Below are 22,129 nucleotides of genomic sequence, written 5' to 3'. Positions count from 1 at the left end.
TCTCTTCCCGAGGGTGCCGTTCTCAGATGGGAAGAGGATTTGGCACCCGTAGGCGCCGCGTTCTAAAGCAAGCCAATCGTGCACGTGATTGACCTCTGTGCCCTCCTCTTCCTTTCTCTCTGCCTCTCTCGCCCTCGAGGAATGTACACGCAAGGGTTCCGAAGCTTCTCACGTGCTCACAATGGCGCTTGGCTAAATTTTGCCAGCGTGGGCCAACCAGCAATTTATGGCACCGTAAACCGCGAAGAAGAGAAGGTCGTTCAACGCAGACGCGGTCTTTGCAAATATGTCAGCTGGGATGTTTAGTGTCGGCGACAGAGCGCTTCAAAAGAAACGATAAACAATGCCAAGTAGGCTGACGGCACGAGTGTCACCATAAGTTTTTACGCCGCAATCCGTCCGCTTTCAACTTTATAGCGGGAGCTGCTTCTTTAAAGACGCACGCCCGAAAGAAATGATTCTGGGGTTGGTGCACGCCCAATGCGTCAAGCTGGCAAACGACCTGTCTAGGAGGTGTTTTGTTACCCGGCGGACCCTTTCACACCAGCGAAGTCGCTAGAGGGAGTCCACTGTCAGCTGTGGGACCACAGTGAGCTGGAACAGTCGCTGCGCATCTATACGTCGACGTCTTATCTCAACTTTAGTGCCAAGCGACTGCGCTTATTTGCAGGGTTCGATGTAGACCACACTAGGAAGAAGCATCCGTGGTTCACGTGAACGCAAAGCCATTTACTGAATACACCTTACAAACTTAAAAGAACTTCTTACATTTGTCACTAACCGCTGGCCAGTAACATTGGCCAGTGCGTGGCGCGTGCTTCGTGCACGCGCGCTTGTCGTCATGGCCCGTAGAAGTCTCTCCTTGGATCCTTGTCAGTGTTGCAATATGAAGCAGTGACCATGCATGCATGCTCCGAGAGGCGCTGGACATCAAGTGGTCAGCGTGGCACCGCCATCAACGCAGCATGGTCATGCACACGTGGAAGCGGCTGCTGGTTAATTTCGATTAACAATCGGCGGAATTTAGACAATCCCGACAAGTGTTAACGCACTGAAACGCCACCTTCAAACTTTCCACGACGCTACTACTGACCGAACTTGTCACAATCATTAGGTATGTCTGTGAAATGATTGAAGTTTTGCGTATGGAAATTCTTTGAACTCTAATTTATCCAAAATTTAACCTCCTTGAGCGTGTAGTTGCCGGGCTGTTTACAACAGAAGTTTCGATATTTGGCAATCTTCAAAAGCCAATATCCAAAAAGTAAAAATTCAACATTATTTTGCTGCGTCTAGGAAATAGATAAATATGTCCTAAAGCTACAGAGCAAGCCGCAATGCAGTAAAAGCGGTAGTTTCTTCTAAATATGGTCACAACTGAGACACAGTTCGCAAAAACCATTTATCTCATGCTTGTTCTTGAACATTTATTTCTAAATCACATTAATCAGTTTCTTTATATTATATATAGTTGGAATATACAATAATTAAGCTTTTTTATGGTATATACGACAACTTTATATTCTAAGTAGGAGAGCCGCCACGGTTGCTCCAAAAGTACTGAAAACAGAGGGCTCGTGCCACCGGAGTGGGACCGCCACCGTAAGGAGAGCACCGAGTTTATACTCTGTAGTCAAGACCTCTAGATTTGAGGTACTGCAATAACGCTTTCGTAGCTTTTTGGTCCATCGACGCGTACGGCCATGGTCCATGGATCTTTGTTTCCGAAAATGGTCTAGAGTCCGGCCGGTTCAATGCTGTGCGGAGAGGTTCACGCTCGACGTCCTACCGGGGACAGAGACACAAAATGTGGTCAATAGTTTCTGTAGTTCCACAAGAATTGCACATGGCATGTCAAGCATTCCTATGAGGAACGAGTAGGCCTTTGCCAATGCCACCCCGAGACTGGCGTGGCATAACATTGTCGCCTCAGAGCGGGATACTTTTGACGGCACTCGAAGCTTTAGGTATGGATCAAGTGCATGCAGGTGACATTCGGTAGGTTGTGAGAATGCCAATATTTGCGTGCCATAACTTTAGCCGCGAAATGAAGTTTTATTACAGTGCCGGTTCAGGATAAGGGGATAGAAACTGGTCGAGTTCCTCCTACATAGGTGTACTGAGTGGCTTTGTCGGCAAAGTCATTACCAGCAATGCTGGTATGTCCTGGCAGCCACGGAAATATAATTTCATGCCCTTTATCGATAGCTTGATGGTAGTCCTATCTTATCTCATAGACCAGCTGCTCATGAGCCCTATGATGTAGGAGAAATTGCAGACTCTGAAGTGCTGTTTTACAGTCGCAAAAAACTGACCCATTTCCTAGGTGTCTCTTGCAAGAGGTATTTTACAGCAGCCCGCAGCGCAGCAATTAGCTCTGCCGCCGCGTACGTTGTCATGTGTGACAGGTTGAATTTGATCGTAGTTTGTGCTGCAATGCCAGCGGGGCACCTGAAGATCTGGTAGATAAAACTGAACCATCGGTACAGATGTGTATTCTGGAGGATGTGTATATCTGGAGGATAGTGCGTGGTCTTCGTTCATACCCACAACAACGACACCGATTTGTAACTTTGGCCATCCATCTACGCCGAACTGAGCTTGATGTGGCGAAGGAATTCTGTGCGAGAATCACTGGCGAGCCTGTAAACACCAGCGGCGATGTAAGTGGCCCCCCTGTGACTCGTTTACCAGAAATAGACGTGCATTTTACCACGGAAGGACTCGAAGCCGCCCTGGCTGTCTGAAAACGATCATCCTCTTCGGTCTCTGAAGGAGTCACATAAGTTGCCCTGGGACACCTTGGCCAAGAGGTAAGAAGAGCGCTTCTGAACAGTTTGACCAATTCATAGCATTAGAGGCACAGTTCCACGGCAATAGAAGTTAAGTCGGCCGGTACCATTTCTAAAGCCGGGAAAATCCTCGTTGGACTTGGCATGTCGCCCTATTGCTCTGGCCATCTGCATCGGAAAGTACGTGATGGAAAGGATCGTCATTGCACGTCCACAATGGTGTGTAGAGTGTTACAAAATCTGCCCCGCTTCTATGGCAGGCTTTTGTCGGGGCCGTTCCTCAATTAATAGCGTCATTAACCTCACAACATTTGTTCAAAAGGAGAAAATCAGTGAGCGCATATCAGTTGCACTCTTTCTTGGCGTGAAAAGCGCGTATGCAGTGTTGCACATGACGTTATCACCAACACTCTGGAGTCCATCGAAATCGGCTTCGTTGGTCATCCGAATACATAACTCGCCGGTCGTTTTTCGCACAAACTGCGCTATTTAGACTATGAAAAGTGTCTATAACCACAGCACCGTCTGTTTTATTTTTATTTATTTCTATATTAACATGCATATGTGAATTTATTTGCCTCTGACACATCTATATTGGCGTATCTTGACGAAACAGCCAATTAACTTTTTGACCAATTGATGAGCGGAAGCGACTTTTGACAGAGTAGTAGAAAAATATCATCAGTAGAGCAGCTGCGCGATGTAGTCGAGAATCTTCGTGTCACATAATAAAAAAAATGACCAGTAGGTGCAGCTCGGGTGGGTTTACAGAAGTGTATACCTACGCATTTTCTTACGATGTATGATTCTCGCGTTAAGATCAATTAACCTCACCCGGTGCTTTACAAATGCAGCAAAAAAAAAAAAAAAAAAAACATTCCGCTGGGTTGTTAGTCACCGTGGATTGACAAATTCCACTCTCTTCAGAAGTATAGCAATTGTGAGTATAAATGGTTTGCTGGTTAATCTGTGAATGCATGCAGGATCATTTCTCTTCAGTGAAGCGGAGCACCAAAAATATCCGGCTCCTTTTATAACTCTAAACATTTTCTGCCCTTTCAGCACGTCGAACATTCCACAAATGTGCATGCCTCTGTCAAATTATTTCATTGAAGTACTGACGATCTAGTAAATAGTGACAGAAATTTTGAGAGTTTTCCTTATGCCCTTCTTTTTTTCTAACATGGCCTAGAACAATATTCCCACCATCCCAAACACCAGCCGGACAGTCGGTGTTGTCTTCTCACCAAAGTAGCACACCGCACGAAGCTTACTGCTACCGCTTGTTGTCTGCAAGAATGGCAGACAACAAGCGAATGGGACAGGTATTCCGCATTGCCGCTTCTTATAATCCCGCATTCCTCATTCAATGAAGCGTTCAGATGGAGAGAAAAGAACAAAACCATCCGTTAATCCGCAAGCACTGCGCCGCATTCTTCAGCCAATTGCACGTGACAGCCACATCGATAAGCTATACGTAGTAAATCGCTCGAGTAAGTTGTGCAATAAAAGTGACAAGGTGTGTGTGGGCAGGTCGCTTCTCGTTCTTCTGCTTCCTACACGACATGTTCTGCTTCTGTAGCACAATCGAATACCTACCAAAGCGACCTTCCTTTCCTTCACTATATCCTTTGGCAGCGCTAGCTTTATCTGATGCCCTTTATAGAACAGTCAACGGAGCTCATCTATACCGTGGCTTCGTATTGTGCTGTGTGCGACATTGCCGCAATCCACGCCAGGCAGCTGTTTGATTTAGCAAAGAATGCCATCAGTACAGCTTGCAACTAAGCGCGTTTTGGGCCGAAAGCTCCTCTTAATATCTTCAATTCCTTTGTCCTCGTATTTCCAACGCTTTCCCAAACCCTCCAGTGCAGAGTTTCCAACCGGCCAATCTTCTCTCTCTCTCTCTCTCTATCTCTGTACTCGTATCAATCTCGAAACTCGTTCTCAGTAATTATTTTCCAAGCAAATAAACAGTGCTAGTTATGTAAATGCGCAAAAAAGGGCAATCTTCACATGTTCGTGTTCATAAGATTTGTCGACGTGCTTGTTGCTACGCTCACTGTTTTTTCAGTTAATTCTCCTGTTGTCACGCTACGGTAGTCACGGCTTCTCGGAACACTTTTACGTGTGCGTCAGTCAAACACAAGTAAAGACGTGCTTACTAGGAGCGTGAAGATACGCGAAAGGTTGAATGCTACTCAAATAGTATTATTTATTCTGTTCGTATTCGATTAGAGAGAATCGAAGTTCTCGAATATTCCTACCTGTTTGATTATGAGGCAAAAGAGAACTTATTGGGAACCTCAGGGGAGGGAGACCAAAGCAAAGGGGGAATATTTGCACTGGTCATATCCCAAATCGCCCATATTTGCATTTGCAAAGGGAAACTCTTTGGGAAATGATTCCGCTGCAGGATATATCCGTGGTTGTCGTGTACAGGCACCAACTCCTGAAATAAAACACGAGGCACATAACCTCTACTGAATAATTTAAAGCCACCTAATAAGAATCCTTTGATGTTGTTACGAGCCAGTTGTCCTACGTGTATAGAAAAAGATGCTGAAGCGTAGAGCGGACAAGAGGAAGACGAAGTGAGGTCTATCGTCCGCCATCTTTGTTGTTGCTGCCCCACTTTAAGCCTCCTTGTACATAGAGTAAATAAACCACCTCTTCTGTAGATCTCCCCGTAACATCTCGGTGGAGGTGCGAGGTACATCCCGAGCACATCACGGAGCTTCGCAACGGACATCTTGTGGGCCATTCAACCATGTCGACTGAGAGCCCCGCTGATTCGGCCTCGGCTACCACAACACCGATTGTCATGACCCAACTCCAAAACCCTGGCACCTTCTCCGGCACTGACACCATGGACGTCGTAGACTGGCTAATCGAATACGAACGAGCCAGAAAGAACAACCGGTGGTACACGAAAATAATTCTGGCTAACATCATCTATTACCTCAAGGGAACGGCCCATGTTTGGTTCCAAACACACGAGGATGAATTGACCACTCGGAACACCTGCAAGCAAAAACTGCAGGAACTCTTTGGAAAGCCAGTTGGGCGCCAGTGAACCGCCAAGAAGGACCTTTCGTGCCGTGACCAAACATCTACTGAACCGTACGTTGTGTACAGCCCCCCGCATTTTAGCTATATCGCGCAAGCATCCATCACGCGTCATTTTAGCGCCTTTAGGTGGCGATAATCAGCGAGACCGGCAAAAGTACTTTCAAGTGCACTAAGCACTCTCCTCTGCAAGAGTCGTCTAATGCGATGTTCCCTTCAGGTCAACGACCTCAATAAAGTTATTTCACTCACTCACTCACTCACTCACTCACTCACTCACTCACTCACTCACTCACTCACTCACTCACTCACTCACTCACTCACTCACTCACTCACTCACTCACTCACTCACTCACTCACTCACTCACTCACTCACTCACTCACTCACTCACTCATATTATATTGTTCTCGCACGATATAGCTAAAAATGCGGTATGCTGTACATTCCAGATCTATTAGCACTCTGTCGGCGGGTCGACGACAAGATGCCCGAAGATGCCCAAGATGCCCGGCATCGCCGACGAAGCCTTTAATTTACTCGTATATAAGGACTGCTCAACCGTCGACGGCATTATAGGAGAGGGCCGATGCTTTGAGAAGCAAAGAGCCGTCGTGTTTCGCCACAATTCGTGCGGCTCCCTAATACCGCCGCTACCTCATCGTGTGAGGACGTCCAGCCGCCTGGTGCCGAAAACTTGCTGCATCTTGTCCTGCGCGAGATTGAGGCTGCGTCTTCATTGGTTCCTCAGGCTTGTTCTCACTAAGAGTCCCGCCCGGCTCTATCTTTGATTCAAGCTGCCGTAGGCGAAGAGTTGGCGAACGCAGAAATCCATCCCATCTGTGCTGTAAGTAGCCCTACGGTCGGCAATTTTTTTCGAGCTCCTCGCCCACAATCGACCTATCCCGGACACCGTGACCCAAACCAGTGGCGTACACATGACAGCAAGCCTATATGCTTTAACTGCAATAGAATCGGTTATATTTCCCGCTATTGTCACTATCGTTGGCTTTAGTCTCCTCGTCCCGCGTACACCTACCACCCGGAAGACAGCCGGTCCTCTCCCTTTCATGCCCGCAATGACCCGCCGCACCACGATGTTCCTGCTCCGACAAACGCGACGACTGCCGCTCGCCGTCCCCACAGAACCGGCGTTCTCGCTCACCAATTATCCGTCGCTCGCCGTCGCCATACCCTCGCCGTCCCTCTTCGGAAAAGTGACCAGTTCAGCTCGCGGAGGTGTTGCTGCATTGGCCAACCGACTCGGAAATCCTCCGTTGACCCTGGTCACCCGACAAAATCGTTTGGACGTCGAAGTGGATGGCGTGCCTGTTTCGGCGCTCATAGACACGCGGGCGCAATTATCGGTTATGAGCCCTCGCCTTTCTCGTCGTCTCCGTAAGGTTTTGACGCCCGCCACGTCGCCTGTCGTTCGTGTTGCCGATGGCGATGCATCTTGCGTCGTTGGCATGTGTACTGCGCGTGTGAGCTTCGCTTCCACCAGACCTCAGTTCTATTCACCGTTCTGCACCAGTGTCCAGATGAAACGATCCTTGGCCATGACTTCCTGAGTACCCATTCTGAAGGGCTCACGCTGGGCAGCGTAGCACCTTTAGACGCACACGACCCTCAGGCCCTTACTATCGATGTTCCACAGTCTTCTGGAAGCCCTGACACTAGCACTTCACTTGACGCCCATTTTGACGCAATGATTGCTCCGGACATTTCGGCTGCTCAGTCTGACGATCTTCGTCACTTGCTAGCCGCATACAACGATTTTGCTTCACCCCATCTGAGCCAGAGAAAAGTTGTGACTCATCGCATGGCAGTCCCATCCATAGGTGTCCTTACCGAGTGTCGGCTACTGAAGGCCGTGTAATCCAAACGGAAGTCGAGAAAATGCTCGCTAAGAACATCATCGAACCATCTACGAGTCCTTGGGCATCCCCTGTGCTGCTTGTCAGAAAAGTCATGTCCTAGCGGTTCTGCGTCGACTATCGGCGTCTAAACAAGATTACTAAGAAGGACATGTACCCTTTGGTGCGAATTGACGACGCCCTCGACTCTCTGCATGGTGCACACTACTTTTCTTCTATATACCTTCGGTCCGGCTATTGGCAAATCGCCGTTGACGAAAAAGACAGGGAGAAGACAGCCTTTATAACACCCGATGGGCTCTACCAGTTCAAATTTATACCATTTGGCTTGTGCAATGCGCCTGTAGCATTCGAACGAATGATGGACTCCCTTCTTCGTGGTTTCACTTGCCTGTGCTATCTTGATGACGTCGTCATTTTCTCGCCTACGTTCTCCAGCCATCTACATAGGCTCTCAGCTATCCTGCAGCTCCTTCGCAATGAGTTCTTCAACTTAACTATGCAAAATGCCGCTTAGGCCGCCGAGAGATAACTTTACTTGGCCATCTTGTCGATGCTACTGGTATACGGACTGACCCTGCCAAAGTTAGCGCCATTGCCAACTTCCCGACACCTCGTTCTACTCAGGACGTCTGTTCCTTTCTTTTTTTGGCCTTTGATTAGGCAGCCCACACATTTGTTGTCTAAATTCAGAAAAAATTCAAATTAAGTTTCTCGTCTCACCACGAATTCATCCTTTTAAAACGGTGTGCCCTGTACACAAAACTCAGCGTGCACCTGGTGAAGTGTTGTTACCTAGTTACATTACTGCAATGCGATAGTGCATCACAAACTGTAATAAAATGTTTGCTATTTACAAGTTTTTTCAGTGGACCGAACGCCCAGTTGTGAGTGGCATACTTGCACCTGGAAGATGGTGTAAATACGGGTAAGTATTGTGTCACCTCACGGACTAAACGGGAACTTTACATAACACTTTATTTAGAAATGAGAAAATATTGGCTATTCTACTCGATTTTCGAAGGTTGTTTTTCTCGAATATTCCTATTCAAGTTGACTAGAAAATTTTACTATGAGAACACCGCGAATTTTTTTTTTTTTTTTTTTTTTTTGTCTTGTACTTGTACGCCCTGGTCCACGTGTTCTTGTGCGCGCGTGTATTTCTATGGCCCACCGTGCGCTTGCAATGTACGACGTCTTTCCCATCGCCGTGCTCATCATTGCGTCACGTGCCAAGCTCACCAACTTCCAGGGTGGACGACATGAGGTTCCATTACATACACTACCCCCCCCCCCCCCCCCCACACACACACACACACACAAACCCAAGTTCCAGGAAATGTTCGATAAGATCTCGTTTCCTGCGAATCACTTATTGCAGGAAACGGCAAAAGAGGGAGGCAAAGAAATTAATAATTTCTTTTTCTTGCGTCCATGGCTGTAACTGCAGTGGTACAAGGGAACAATAGAAGTGCTCACTTACTTGAAGTGTGTGAAGATGAACAGTGTCACACACAGCGCCACCAGGCTGACGAGTGAGAAGACAAGAAGAATGTAGCTCGCAATGGCAGGAATGTTGCTGGGCCCCGACTGTCACGGAAGAGAGAAGAAAATGAAAAAAAAAGAAGGAAGAAATGCGTACTCTTCGATACAAGAGATTGCATTGACATATACAAGGTTTATGAAGGAAAGACGAGTAACAAAAATAAAATAAAATAACCGACCTCTTGATCTTACAGCAGGAACTGTTTCGCGTGTCAGACAACGGATAACGACTGTTGTCGAGCTCGCACCTCGCTCTTAACAAAGTGAAACAGTATAAGGCACACGCACGTACTTGCGCGATGACTCGAGAACCAGCTGGCACATTTCCATACATATTGGCGACAGCAATTACCCCTTCTTCAAATATGGGTCTATATGCAAATGCTGAAAGATTTTCAAGCAAAGGGGGATTTCCGGAAGCCAAGCAATCCTAAAAGAAGCCTAGCATTCTCAAACATCAACACCCTAAGCCCTGCCTTCTATTTATTATTATTTTTTTCCATATCGCTCTCATTTCGCAATTGCTGCTCCACGATACTGGAAAGAAAGAAGCTCAGGGAATAGCTGTATAAATTAAAATAAATCATAAATAAACAAATAGCTGACTGTTTTCGAGTTCTCTCTGTTGGGCGCAGTTTAATATCGACCTGTCGAGGCAGTAACTATTCAGCAGTCGTATTAAGCTAAGCGTTTGCATCACAGGCATATTCATGAAGTTTTCTATAATTTAATTTGCCCGTTTTCGGGTATGGCACTCCTTCTCTCTATTTTTTGGTGGGTGGTGGGGGAGGGGGGGGGGGGCATTGTTGACACCTGAGATAGCAAGGGTTGATGCGACTCGACGCCAGTGACGAAGTCAATAAGTTGCCATCATGCTTCGAGAACATGTGCTCGTTTTCAACCACTTCATGCGTAGGCACTACCTTCCGCCATGTTTGCCCCCTGCGCAAGGTTAGAAACGCCTCGCGCAAAGAGATTCATGGAAGCGCTCCAGGTGTTTTTAAGCAAGACAGATTTGAAAATGCACGACAACTGTAAATTATGATAAAAACAAAAAATAACAACAAATATTTGAGCACCAGTTTATATCATACATATTGGTTATGACGTTCCCGGAAGCTGGAATAAAAATTCATATATTTAGGCGCACGTTAATGAACCCCAGGTGGTCAAAATTATTCTGGAGTCCCCCACTACGGCGTGCCTCATAATCACATCGTGGTTTTGGCACGGAAAACCCCATAACTTTATAAAAATTTGTGGAGTAGTCAGCAGAAAAAACCGGAAAGTGTTTTTGCGTTGCAAAAATGAAACATGCAACGCAATTATAGTACAGCTAATGAAGGTACTTAAAAAAGAAAAAAAGGGAGATTCACTAACCGGTACGGTAAACTCGGAGGTTAATAGCTTTGAATTAATCCCAGTATATTTCAGTAGAGATGGCATAGTTATAATTTAGTTAGCCTTGCTCACGTACCTAGTTAATTAAAGACCATAAATGGGATGTAAAAACCGAATAACAAGAGGCGTATTAACAGCGGTTAGACATGCTTGGCGAAATAATGGTAATCTTCGGAAAGCGCGTATCTCGATTACGAACATTCGCTGCGGGCGATAATGGTTACTACACTAGAAAGGAATGCTGATAAAATGGTGAGGAACACACAGTGAATTACGGTTGACAGAGAAATTAACAGACTCGAAATGAAAAAAAGAAAGAAAGCACACAGCGGCTTTCCTCAGCGTATATCAATGCGCCACACGCACTCATCCTTTGCCTTCTATTCAGCTGCTATCGCGCCTCTTACAATGAATGTCAGCGAGGAGCAGATATCACACGCTAATGTGCTCAGTTATTGGCGGAACGAGACCAGTTATAACGATTAATAATGGGAGAATAGAGGGAATGACAAAGTCGACGCATCTCAGTCATAAGTATTAGCTATAATGACAGATCAACCCTGCCATAAGTGGTGTGAATATTTACGAAATAAAATGACACACGAAAGAGGGCAAGCGTTACGAGCTTTTCCATTGGCCTAATTCCCTCTAATAAAGGAACTATAGAATAGTAAAAAAGCTGCAAATGAAATTGTAATTATAAAAATGCCTCTACTTACTGCAGGGTCTGCGTTTATAAAACCGTCGAGTCAATTACTATGCTGTGCACGTTGCGCGTCACAATATTTGTTACTCTAGTTCCCTTCAAAAAATCCTCAGTCTGCTTTACATTACGTACTCACGTTCTATAACCAACGCGTATTGAATAACGCGCCGTGATGGGATAGTAGCTTTGGCGTTGCGTTGCTAAGCATGAAGTCGCGGGGTCAAATCCAGGCCGCAGCGGCCGCATATCGATGGGGGCGAAATGCAAAAACGCCCGTGTACTGTGCATTGGGTGCACGTTAGAGAACCGCAGGTGATCAAAATTGATCCGCAGCCTCCCCACTACGGCGTGCCTCATTATCATATCGTGGTTTGGACACGCAAGAGCCAAGAATTCAATTTAATTTTTACCGTACTGAATTATATTCTTTCTTGCCCTCAGGAACGCCGATGTATCGCACTGAACAGCATTATTATATTATTGTTCGCGTTCAAGCGATATGAAGATAAGGCAGCGCATTGTCGCAGTACTTAGTAAATTGAACTGCTGTCGCTGTAGCATCATAGGCATACCTAACGAATGTTGGTGGGAAATTTTGTCATTGTTATATCGAACTAACCGGTTCTCGGCCAATCCCGCGGTGTGGGTATGTGCCACTACCACCAAGGCTCTACATCTACATCTAAGTGGGAGGCATGTAGTCACTGATAAATCTGATCTCAACCTCCATGTGGTTCGCTGTGACACACATGTACATGAATATTGCTATTGCCTTGTTGAGCATTTCGCGCCTCTTTAGAATATGTATACCTAAACCAAAAGGTTGTCCAGTTCCATAGTAAACAGTGCGGAAGAAGAGGTAGTCCAACTACCAGTCTAGTCTATGGCCAACTGTGGGCATGCGCTACAACCACTCAGGTCAACAACAACAACAGCAACAACAACGTTGAAGACACGTAATGGAAAACTCTGCATCAAGCCGCACTGGTAGATCACTCTTTCTGCAGGTCCCCCGCGAGAAAGATGAATTATATAATAAAGCAAAGTAGGAAAATTTTCGTGCGTCCTGTTTATACCGCAGCATTTTTATAGATAATTCACACGAGAGATATTATTCTGTTCTTTTATGCAAAGAAGCCATAACGCAGTATCTAGTATGGGACTGCCCTGCCTACATTCGTGTATGTAGAGTGCCTTATCTTCATAAGAGAGGGTAGCCGTAGTCAGCCTTTTGGTATGAAAAGTCTGCGACATTATAAAAACGTTTTTTATTTCACAATTTATAAGTTTTTCTGTCAACGTATAGCTTATCTTAAACTTTTCGTTTAGTGTACTCTTTGGCGCAAGAGAGCTTGCACAGCGACAACACTCGTGGCTTCAAGCGGCCGCACAGCGAGTTGTGATAGAGAACTGACCTGGGGCAACAGCTCCAAACACTCTGTGTAGTTGGTCCAGTTTCCGTGCAGCCACGTTCCATTGCTTCCGCATTCTCGATGAGCTTCTGCAAAGAAACACGCACACCTCAGAGTTGCGGAAGTCGGGGGATTTCAGTTACATAAAGAACCACTTACAGAAATGTAACTTTAGTTCAAGCAAGGCTGTTAGTTGGGCATTGAGATGTGGCCATTTATATAGCGCTTCAGACATAACATTATTATACGGGAGGCTTTAGATCTTGGCGAAACTCGCCGACTGCATGCAAACTCGTCGTAATATTCCGATAAACGTATACGAAGACAGTTTGCGTTCGCTATATACTTATACCATCAGCATAAATTGAGACGAAACGGACGAAAACCAACTCTCCGCATTCGCTGTGGCATCTGTGACATCGGAGAGATATATTTGGAAACGGGGCACGGCACATCAAACTCTGATGTAATTATGCGTCAAATAAGTTCTGGCAGTCTTCTTCTTCTTCTTCTTCTTCATCCCTGTATGGCGTTAGAACTTTTGCTGACGTTACGTTTTAAAGTTACGATCTTGCTGCTCATCGTGAAAATTTTTACGGATACTTTTTTCAGGGAAGTGAGGGCGAGGCAACTACAGTGACATGATGCTTCGAGTTCGTCGGCACGAAGGGGAGCGCGAAGTTGCAAACGTCCTGCGATGCCGGCGAGAGAAAACCGCCATGTCGAGGAAACATGCAGTGCTCGCCGCTCGCATCACTCGTCCACGATTCCGCATAAGAAGACATTGAAACGCGAGCTTCTGCAAGCCGTGTCTGATTATTTAAAAAAATAGTGTGGAATTTCACGTGCCAGAACCACGACATGATTGTGAGGCACGCTATAGTGGGGGTTAATTCTGACCCCTGCGGTTCTTTAACGTGCACTTAAATCTAAGTGCACGGGTATTTCCTGCATGCCGCCCTCATTTAAATGGGGTCACCGTGCCTAGGGCTTACAGCGCAACATCAAAGCCACAATGGCACAACGGTGGGTTTGTCTGATTAGCGAAAATTGCTACTTGCCATGTGTCAGCAAGTCGCCTGTCGTGCTCACATAAAAATAGAGTGCCCAAGTTTTCTTACAGTAATACTGGGACTTCGATACCTAAGACATCTCCATCAGTGACGACTGACGATATACTGCCAATGAATGTGTCTAAGTTACGCAATCTAATTCGAAGAAGCTTCACACTTCCCTGACAGAAAGTCGCGGTGGTTGGTTGGTGCTTTGTGCGTTTTCTAATAAGTGATCACGATAACGGAGTAATTATGTATTTAATGTCCATCCTTGCCCCCACCAGACAGAACTGGTAAACGCAAGTCGCATACACAAATGTGCACACTGTGATCGAAGGGGATATGGTTTTCATGGTCTGGAGCGTGCGCGACCAGTGAGCTCGTGGTTATTCTTTTATTATACGAAGAATTAACTGAAATTACAACGTCTGCCTTATCGCCACACTTGTCATGGTCTTCAGGTTTTTGTGCTAGTTTTACTCAATTCGCTGCCAACGTGGCATGCCAGCAGGCCCGCCAATAGGCTGGACTCATCCAGGAATATTCAGAATGCATGGGCAGCGTATGCTGCCCATGCATTCTGAATATTAACGTGCCCTCAACTACAGCGTATCTCATAGCCCGAGTTTTACTTTGAAACCCTAAACCCAATCAATCAATCAATCAATCAATCAATCAATCAATCAATCAATCAATCAATTATTTGCCATTGCACTGTAACGCACAGCGTTTCAGGGCGTAGTCATGTACGAAGTACGCTCGTCTGATTGCCTCGGTGCATGTGAGTCGACCTGTTCAGCATCCTTCTAGTATTCCAACAATCCTATGCGATGTTGTATTTGCGGAAGGATGTTCTCCTGCAAATAATTAAAAGAAACATTTATTTTCTTCTTTTATCTTTCTATCTTTTTCCCTTTCTTTTTTTCATTTTTTTTTCACGTATGCATAACAGTAGCCGGCGCCTCTACGAGGTGCTAACATCTTACATACATTTAATTACAGGTGCTAACATCTTACATACATGTTTATTTTTGCATAACCATTGACTTATGCTGCATGTTGTGCTACTGTATGTGCTTCGGCATTGCTTCCGTGTAATAAAAAACAAGAGAACAGAAAGAAGCACTTGTCGTCATGCAGCGTTTACGAGACCAGGATCACAAGTTATAAGTCATGAGTTGGAACCCCACTGGAAGCAAGAAATAATTTTCTCTAACGAAGGCCTTTTTGATAACAAACCGACTTAACTACGCGAAAACCCGCTCGTTACTAATTCGTTACTAAATGGCCAATTCATTACTAAATTTTTTTGTTGAAGTAGGCCTTGCCGTAGCGTTCTCATTGTTTATTCTATGCTAGTCGCAGCACATATTTTTTCGTGAGTTCAGTATGACTTTCCCAATTATCTACCTTGCTGACTAAACTGATTGCCAGTACGGACAAATAATGAGGCTACTTTTCTTTATTTTTTCGTTGCTTTCTTTTTTTTTGCATTTTTCAACGAATGCCTCCTTCATATAGTTTGGCTGCACATTACTCATCAAAGAGATCTTGCTTACACTTTAATTATTAGATTCTTGCTACTGACACCGACAACCCACGTTTTCGTAGTTTGCACTCTCACATTGTGGCGCACAGCACCGGCTTGCTCGATGATGCGAATAAGACAATGAAAAATGATAATTCGCATATGATCATTAATCTTTACGTTGTTCTCTAAGCACTGAAAAAATAAAAGACTTATTTGGTGTTGGCTAGAACTTAATAGCGCTCAATTTAGGCCTTTCAGCCACCGGTAGTGCTACATTTGCTTCTTTGTGACATTTACGTTATTTCCTTCAAAACCCTCGTCATTAGAGAACTTGAAAGTTTTCTGCGCCATGCCGCTCATTTAGGTATAATTACTTCCGTAAATTTGCCCGTCTTCCACAGACCACTTCTCATTATACTTAGCCGGAACTTCCTTTCTCGGATTCCCTATTTCTTCGAAACCATTTGTCATTGTTGCGAATTGCATAACACATATAGGGAAGTAGGAAAAGGCGAGAACATATGCGGCGTTTCCTCGTATTGAGTGCACTGAGCAAGCAACGCAAATTTATGGAAACCGTGCAGGCGCGAAACGTTCAAAAAACGCGCCTTTCTTTTCTTGAGACTTGCGTGTACACGAGTGGAAGTGTAATGGCGCTCTGGTTCTTAGAAGAGTAGCATAAAAAGGAAATAATTTTCGTGTGTAGAAGCTTCCACCCAGGATGTGCTGCAACACCTTTGCAGAGAATGGTCGTCGTCGGACGGAGACATGGAATTGAGGAAAAGCGTATTAAACTCCCTCCGAATTTCCGCGGGAAGGAGAATTCTTGAAATATCTGCGATGGCCGACTCCCAATTTCTCCAACCCTTGCACCACACATGACAATTCCTTGATGGCTGGAGCCCAAATAAATAAAAGCATCACAACAACAACCATTGTGTCTAGAGATTTCGATCTGACAGCGGTGTAGCACTCCACATTAAAAAAAAAAAAAAGGATGTACAATCCCTCTTCCCGTCCGTCCGTCCATCCGCCCACCCGTCCACCCACCTATCTGTCCGTCCATCTATCTGTCCGCCATCCATCCATTCAGCAATCCATTCATCCCACCATCCATCCATCTTTAAATCCATCCATGAATGCAGGCATTCTCCCATCCACCCATCTATCTGTCCGCCATCCATTCTTTAATACATACGTCCAACCATCCGACCATTCATACATCCACCAATATATCCACCGATCCATCCATCCATATATCCGCTATAGTATCCCTTGTGTATCCCTTCTGGGCGATTGGCCAAGAATGGGAACGTGCACAGTGGCCCAGCAATTTGTAGCCGAAATATAAGAAATTTAAGAAAACCAGTAAAGCCGTTGAATTTCATTCGCAATTCCATGAAAAGTTATGTCTGCTTTAGACATACCTATGAGCCGACATTATGTGTGCTGATATTATGTCATGATTTACTGTTTGATTAGGCAGAATGTATCTGCACTCACAGGATCTAGTCTTTGTCGGTGCACATTCATTGTCATATGCAGGGTGTTTCGCTTAACTTGGGCCAACTTCAAAAATATTCAAATACTATACCTAGCTGGACAGAACCAAGGTAGTGTTGTTTGCCGTCGCTTGGGGATGCTCAGATTATTTTTTAATTCCGCCTAATTAGATAATTAGTCTATTCGATAATAATTATATTTAGATTAAAAGTGTAAATGATAAAATAGTAGAGCAATATGACAAACTCCCGATACAGCTGTCTGTGGCTCCATGCATAAAAGTGTTTTTCTGAGTGTGAAAGAAGCCCGCGAATACACGCAGAATTGCCGCGTGACTGGCCGCTCGTGGCACTTTGCATGTATTCGCGGGCTTCTTCTACACTCGGAAAAACACTTTTATGTAGCACGTATTGAGCAACAGAAAGATGTATCGGGAGTTTCTCATGTTGCTCTACACTTTTATCATTGACAATTTTCATCTAATTATAATAATTACTAGGGGTCTCTTATGCGGCAGCTAAGACGACTTGAAGGCGAAAGCCACAGTGCTGCTAAATCAATGACACGACGACCACTTCTTTTGCTGAGTCATCTTCACTCCTAACCCATATTTTGCAAAGTCAATTTGGAAGTCATACTTCTTTCACCAAACTCGAACCATTACTCAGCACTTATTTTTGCTGAGTCATCCTCACTCTGAATCCATATTATGCAGTCATTTTTGCAAGTCATCCTTTATTCACCAAACTCGGACCGTGCCTCAGCATCATCATCAGTCTGAAACCACAATTTACAGACATTTTTGCAAGACCCTTCTTATGATTCACCAAATTCGAACCGTGACTCGCAATGTTTTTTGCTGAGTCACTCTCACTTCACCCTCAAATATCACATATATATTCTTCGCAAGTCACTCCCCCACTCCATAACCCATTGATTCAGTCTTAATTCGCACTTGATTCACTCTTTATTCACCCTATCACTACTTGGTTTACCTTCATTCAATCTATCATCTCGGTTTAACTTCCATCAAACTTGGTTTGCTCTATTACACCGAAATTTCCATTTTTCATCACTCTTCATTCACCCTATCACCACTTCATTCACCTTCATTCACTCTTAATTAACTCTTATTTACTCTTCATTATCTTAGCTCACTTTATCTTATCATTACCTTTCGTTTGACTCCTACCACCCAACTAAACCCCTTTAATTCACCATCAATCACTCTTAATACGCTTCATTTCCCTCTGTGTATACCCATTTTTAATCATTATCATTACCATCATTAACCATTACTGTCATTAATTCTCGGTTCTTGGCCACTTTTCGGGATTTTTCGACCCATTTTTTCCGCTTGTCCTGCTAATTACCAAAATTGATTTAATGACTATCATGATCATTTATCGATATTCATATACCTCATGTAATTACCTATCGATTAATATATAATGTTATGTGGTTTGTAATGATCTTATTGAGTTATCGATTTTTCGTTCATATTTTAGGCTCCACTTTTTCAAAGTCACCTCAAAACGAGACATATAAGGCTTTCGCCTTAAAACCCAATGAAGCCCTTGAATTCCATTCGCAATTCGTATAAGAGGTCTCTTTGCTTTAGACATACTTATGAGCCGCCCCGCAGGGGCGTCTGCGTAAGCAGGCGTTTGGTGTGTTGCGACACCACGGACCCGAGCACACGGGGGTTGGACCCTCCCGCGCTTAACCGTGCGCGGCTTAGCCGTGTCCGGGGAAAAGGGGATCCTGGAGGTTGAGCCGAAGCCGGGAGTTTGGACCTTTATGGCCCCCTGGCGGAGGCAACACACCTCTTTGGCCTCGGCTTCACGTAGACGGCACCCCCGGACTGACCCACCCGGGGGAAATCGGTAGTTGCCTTTTCCTGTCTCTCTCTCCCTCCAACCTTCGTCTTTCTTACTTTCACTCTTTCCTGTCCTCTCTTTATTTTCCTTTCACTTCCGACTTCGCGGGCAGCAAGGGTTAACCTTGTGCATTATATCCTGCCTTGGGTATATGTATTTGGTTATAGTGGTGGCGTACAGTTGGCGTTTGCAGGACCTGTCCCTTACAGGCTCTGCAGCGTCCCCTTATTGGGCTCCATGGTGGGTGGCTGGCGCCACCGCCGAAACTCATCCCACATATATGGATAGCTCCTTTCCTGCACTTGCTGATCGCCGCCCGAAACGGGGGCGCACCGAAGAAATATTCCAATTTTTTGGCCGACAAATTGAGAACTTTCCACGATACCACGTGGTACATAGTGAGAAAACTGACAAGTCCGTGAGAGTGATCTCACCCTTTATTGTTGCAAAGACTCTGACAGAGACTATAGGACCAGGTTACAAGGCGACGAAGTTGGCCAGCGGTGATCTCCTTCTGGAACTCCGCGATAAGAAACAACATGATAAACTACAGAATCTAGTGTCGTTTGGAAATTTTCCTGTGACTGTGACCCCGCACCGCACCATGAACACCTCCCGCGGTGTTATTTCTGATGACGACATGTTGGAGCTCACTGAAGATGAACTTCTGGAAGGATTTAAGGAACAAAATGTTTTGGCTGTAAAACGAATCAAGATGAGGCGCGATGGTAAGGAGATTCAGACAAAACACATAATTCTTACGTTTGGTTCAAGTGTTCTACCCGAGACCATTGAGGCCGGATACGTCAAACTACGTGTCAGGCCATACGTGCCAAACCCGCTCCGATGCTTCAAGTGCCAAAGATTCGGCCACAGCTCTCAGAACTGCCGAGGCCGACTGACATGTGCTAAATGTAGTGCCACTGAGCATCTCTCTGAATCATGCGAAAACTCTCTCCACTGTGTGAACTGTGATGGGGAGCACGCCGCATACTCGCGGTCGTGCCCATCCTGGAAAAAAGAAAAGGAAATAGTGACAATTAAGGTAAAAGAAAACATAACTTTCAAGGAGGCACGCAGGCGGGTATTGCACCTGCCAAAAACCAGCTTTGCCGAAGTGGCGCGTCAGGGGGCAGCGCCACAGCGGCCTCCGGCGGCTGTCCGGCTCACACACAGTGAGCTGCCAGCGACGCCATCTGCCCCCTCGGCGGCTGCAGCTAGCGCTGCTCCGCAACCCCAGCAGAAGGGGCCATCAACCTCCGGGCTAGTGGCCTCCAAGGCCTTGTCCCTCGAGAAGAGGCCTTCACCGCGAACAAACCGCTCTCAAGAGCGGGTGTCCAGCGCTCCGCAAGAGCCAATGGACACATCTTCCAGCCAGACGGCGCAGCCAGCGCCAAAGGAGCGGCGAGAATCTCTCGACCGCTCCAAAAAAGAAAAAGCCCGCATCACAGGGCCCGACAAGGGCTCTGTAAGTTAAGTTAGTCTCTTTTTTAAACACACAGCACAAAAAACACTTCCAACATGAATACACAAATAATACAATGGAACGTCAGAGGACTCCTACACAACCTCGATGACGTCAAAGAAATCCTACACAGGTTTAATCCTAAGGTGCTGTGTGTTCAAGAGACACACCTTAAACCTACACAATCAAACTTTCTCCGGCAATACGCCATTTTTCGTAAAGACCGCGATGACACAGTCGTGTCTTCCGGTGGTGTGGCTATTGTAGTCGATAGAGGTATTGCCTGCCGGGAATTAAAACTTCGTACGCCCCTAGAGGCAGTTGCTGTCCGAGGGGTGTTGTTTGACAAGCTAATCACTATTAGTTCCATATACATCCCTCCCAGCTATCCACTTAATAAAACGGAATTTCAAAACTACATAAATGAGCTTCCGGAGCCATACATAGTTCTCGGAGATTTCAATGCACATAACACCTTGTGGGGAGACACGCGTTGTGATGGAAGAGGTCGCCTAATTGAAAACTTCCTTTTTTCCTCGGGAGCATGTTTACTTAATAAGAAAGAGCCAACGTACTACAGCGTGGCGCATAATTCATACTCCTCCATAGATTTGAGTATCGTGTCGAGTACACTAATTCCGTACCTGCAGTGGTCCGTTCTGAAGAACCCCTTTGGGAGCGACCACTTTCCAATTATACTAAGCTTAACAAAACAAGATGGTTGCTCGCCACATGTTCCCCGATGGAAGGTTAACTCTGCTAACTGGCAACTTTTTAAAGAAATAACATATTTAGGCCGGGATGACATTGCGTCTCTTAACATAGACGATGCTGTGGCGTATATAACACGTTTTATCACTGACGCTGCAGAAAGGTGCATACAACAAACTAATGGACTAGCTAATAAGCGTCGCCTGCCTTGGTGGAACGAGGAATGCCAAAAAGCACGTAAAAAGCAAAACAAGGCCTGGGGATTGTTTCGCAACTCTCCAACAGCCGAAAACTTGATTAATTTTAAACAAGCAAAATCGCAGGGCAGGAGAACGCGCAGACGTGCTAAAAGAGAGAGCTGGGAAAAGTACATCTCCAGCATAAACTCGTATACAGATGAAACGAAAGTCTGGAATAGGGTGAATAAATTAATAGGTCGGGAGTCACATCCCCTACCCTTAGTAAATAGCCAAGGTGATAGCCTGGAAGACCAGGCGGATACTCTAGGCAAACACTTCGAATATGTATCGAGTGAATCGCACTATACACAATCTTTCCTGAAGTTCAAAGAACGCGAAGAGCGGCAGCCCCTTAATCGCAAAGGTTCATCAAATGAGGCTTACAACCGACCATTCAGCTTAGCCGAACTTAAAGCATCTCTCGCTTGTTGCAACAACTCAGCGCCAGGTGGCGACCGTATCATCTACGAAATGATTAGGTACTTACACCCCGAAACACTGACAACACTCCTCTCTCTCTTTAATGCCATGTGGGCGGCTGGATATATTCCTTCTTTGTGGAAAGAAGCCATAGTCATCCCGATTCTTAAACAAGGCAAGGACCCGTCTTTAGCTAGCAGCTACAGGCCAATAGCGCTAACAAGCTGCCTGTGCAAGTTGTATGAAAAAATGATAAACCGGCGCCTAATCTGTTTCCTAGAAAGTGACAAAATACTAGACCCCTTCCAGTGTGGCTTCCGAGAAGGTAGGTCAACAATAGACCACCTTGTTCGCATCGAGGCAAACATCAGAGATGCGTTTATACACAAACAGTTTTTACTTTCGGTCTTTCTAGATCTAGAGAAAGCGTACGACACGACATGGCGCTTCGGGATTCTGCGAGATCTTTCCGCGATGGGGGTCCGTGGAAATATGTTAAACACAGTCGAAAGCTACTTGTCTAAC

At 45.5% G+C, this 22,129-nt stretch overlaps 1 protein-coding gene across 1 annotated transcript in view; it reads right to left on the bottom strand.

Annotated features, from left to right (window-relative positions):
• Positions 1-22,129, bottom strand: part of LOC119440758 (corticotropin-releasing factor receptor 2) — a 318,940-nt gene that overhangs the window by 111,359 nt on the left and 185,452 nt on the right. The window contains exons 3-4 of the mRNA XM_049662454.1: positions 12,775-12,889; positions 9,220-9,294 (exon numbers count right to left, since the gene is read on the bottom strand). Of these exons, the coding sequence (XP_049518411.1) occupies positions 9,220-9,294; positions 12,775-12,889 (190 nt within the window). The remainder of the gene's footprint in view (positions 1-9,219; positions 9,295-12,774; positions 12,890-22,129) is intronic.

The sequence above is a fragment of the Dermacentor silvarum genome, chromosome 2, assembly GCF_013339745.2.
Source record: "Dermacentor silvarum isolate Dsil-2018 chromosome 2, BIME_Dsil_1.4, whole genome shotgun sequence".
In the NCBI taxonomy this organism is placed as follows: domain Eukaryota; kingdom Metazoa; phylum Arthropoda; class Arachnida; order Ixodida; family Ixodidae; genus Dermacentor; species Dermacentor silvarum.
The sequence above is the reverse complement of the archived record's forward strand: the minus strand, read 5'-3'. Positions and strand labels throughout refer to the sequence as shown.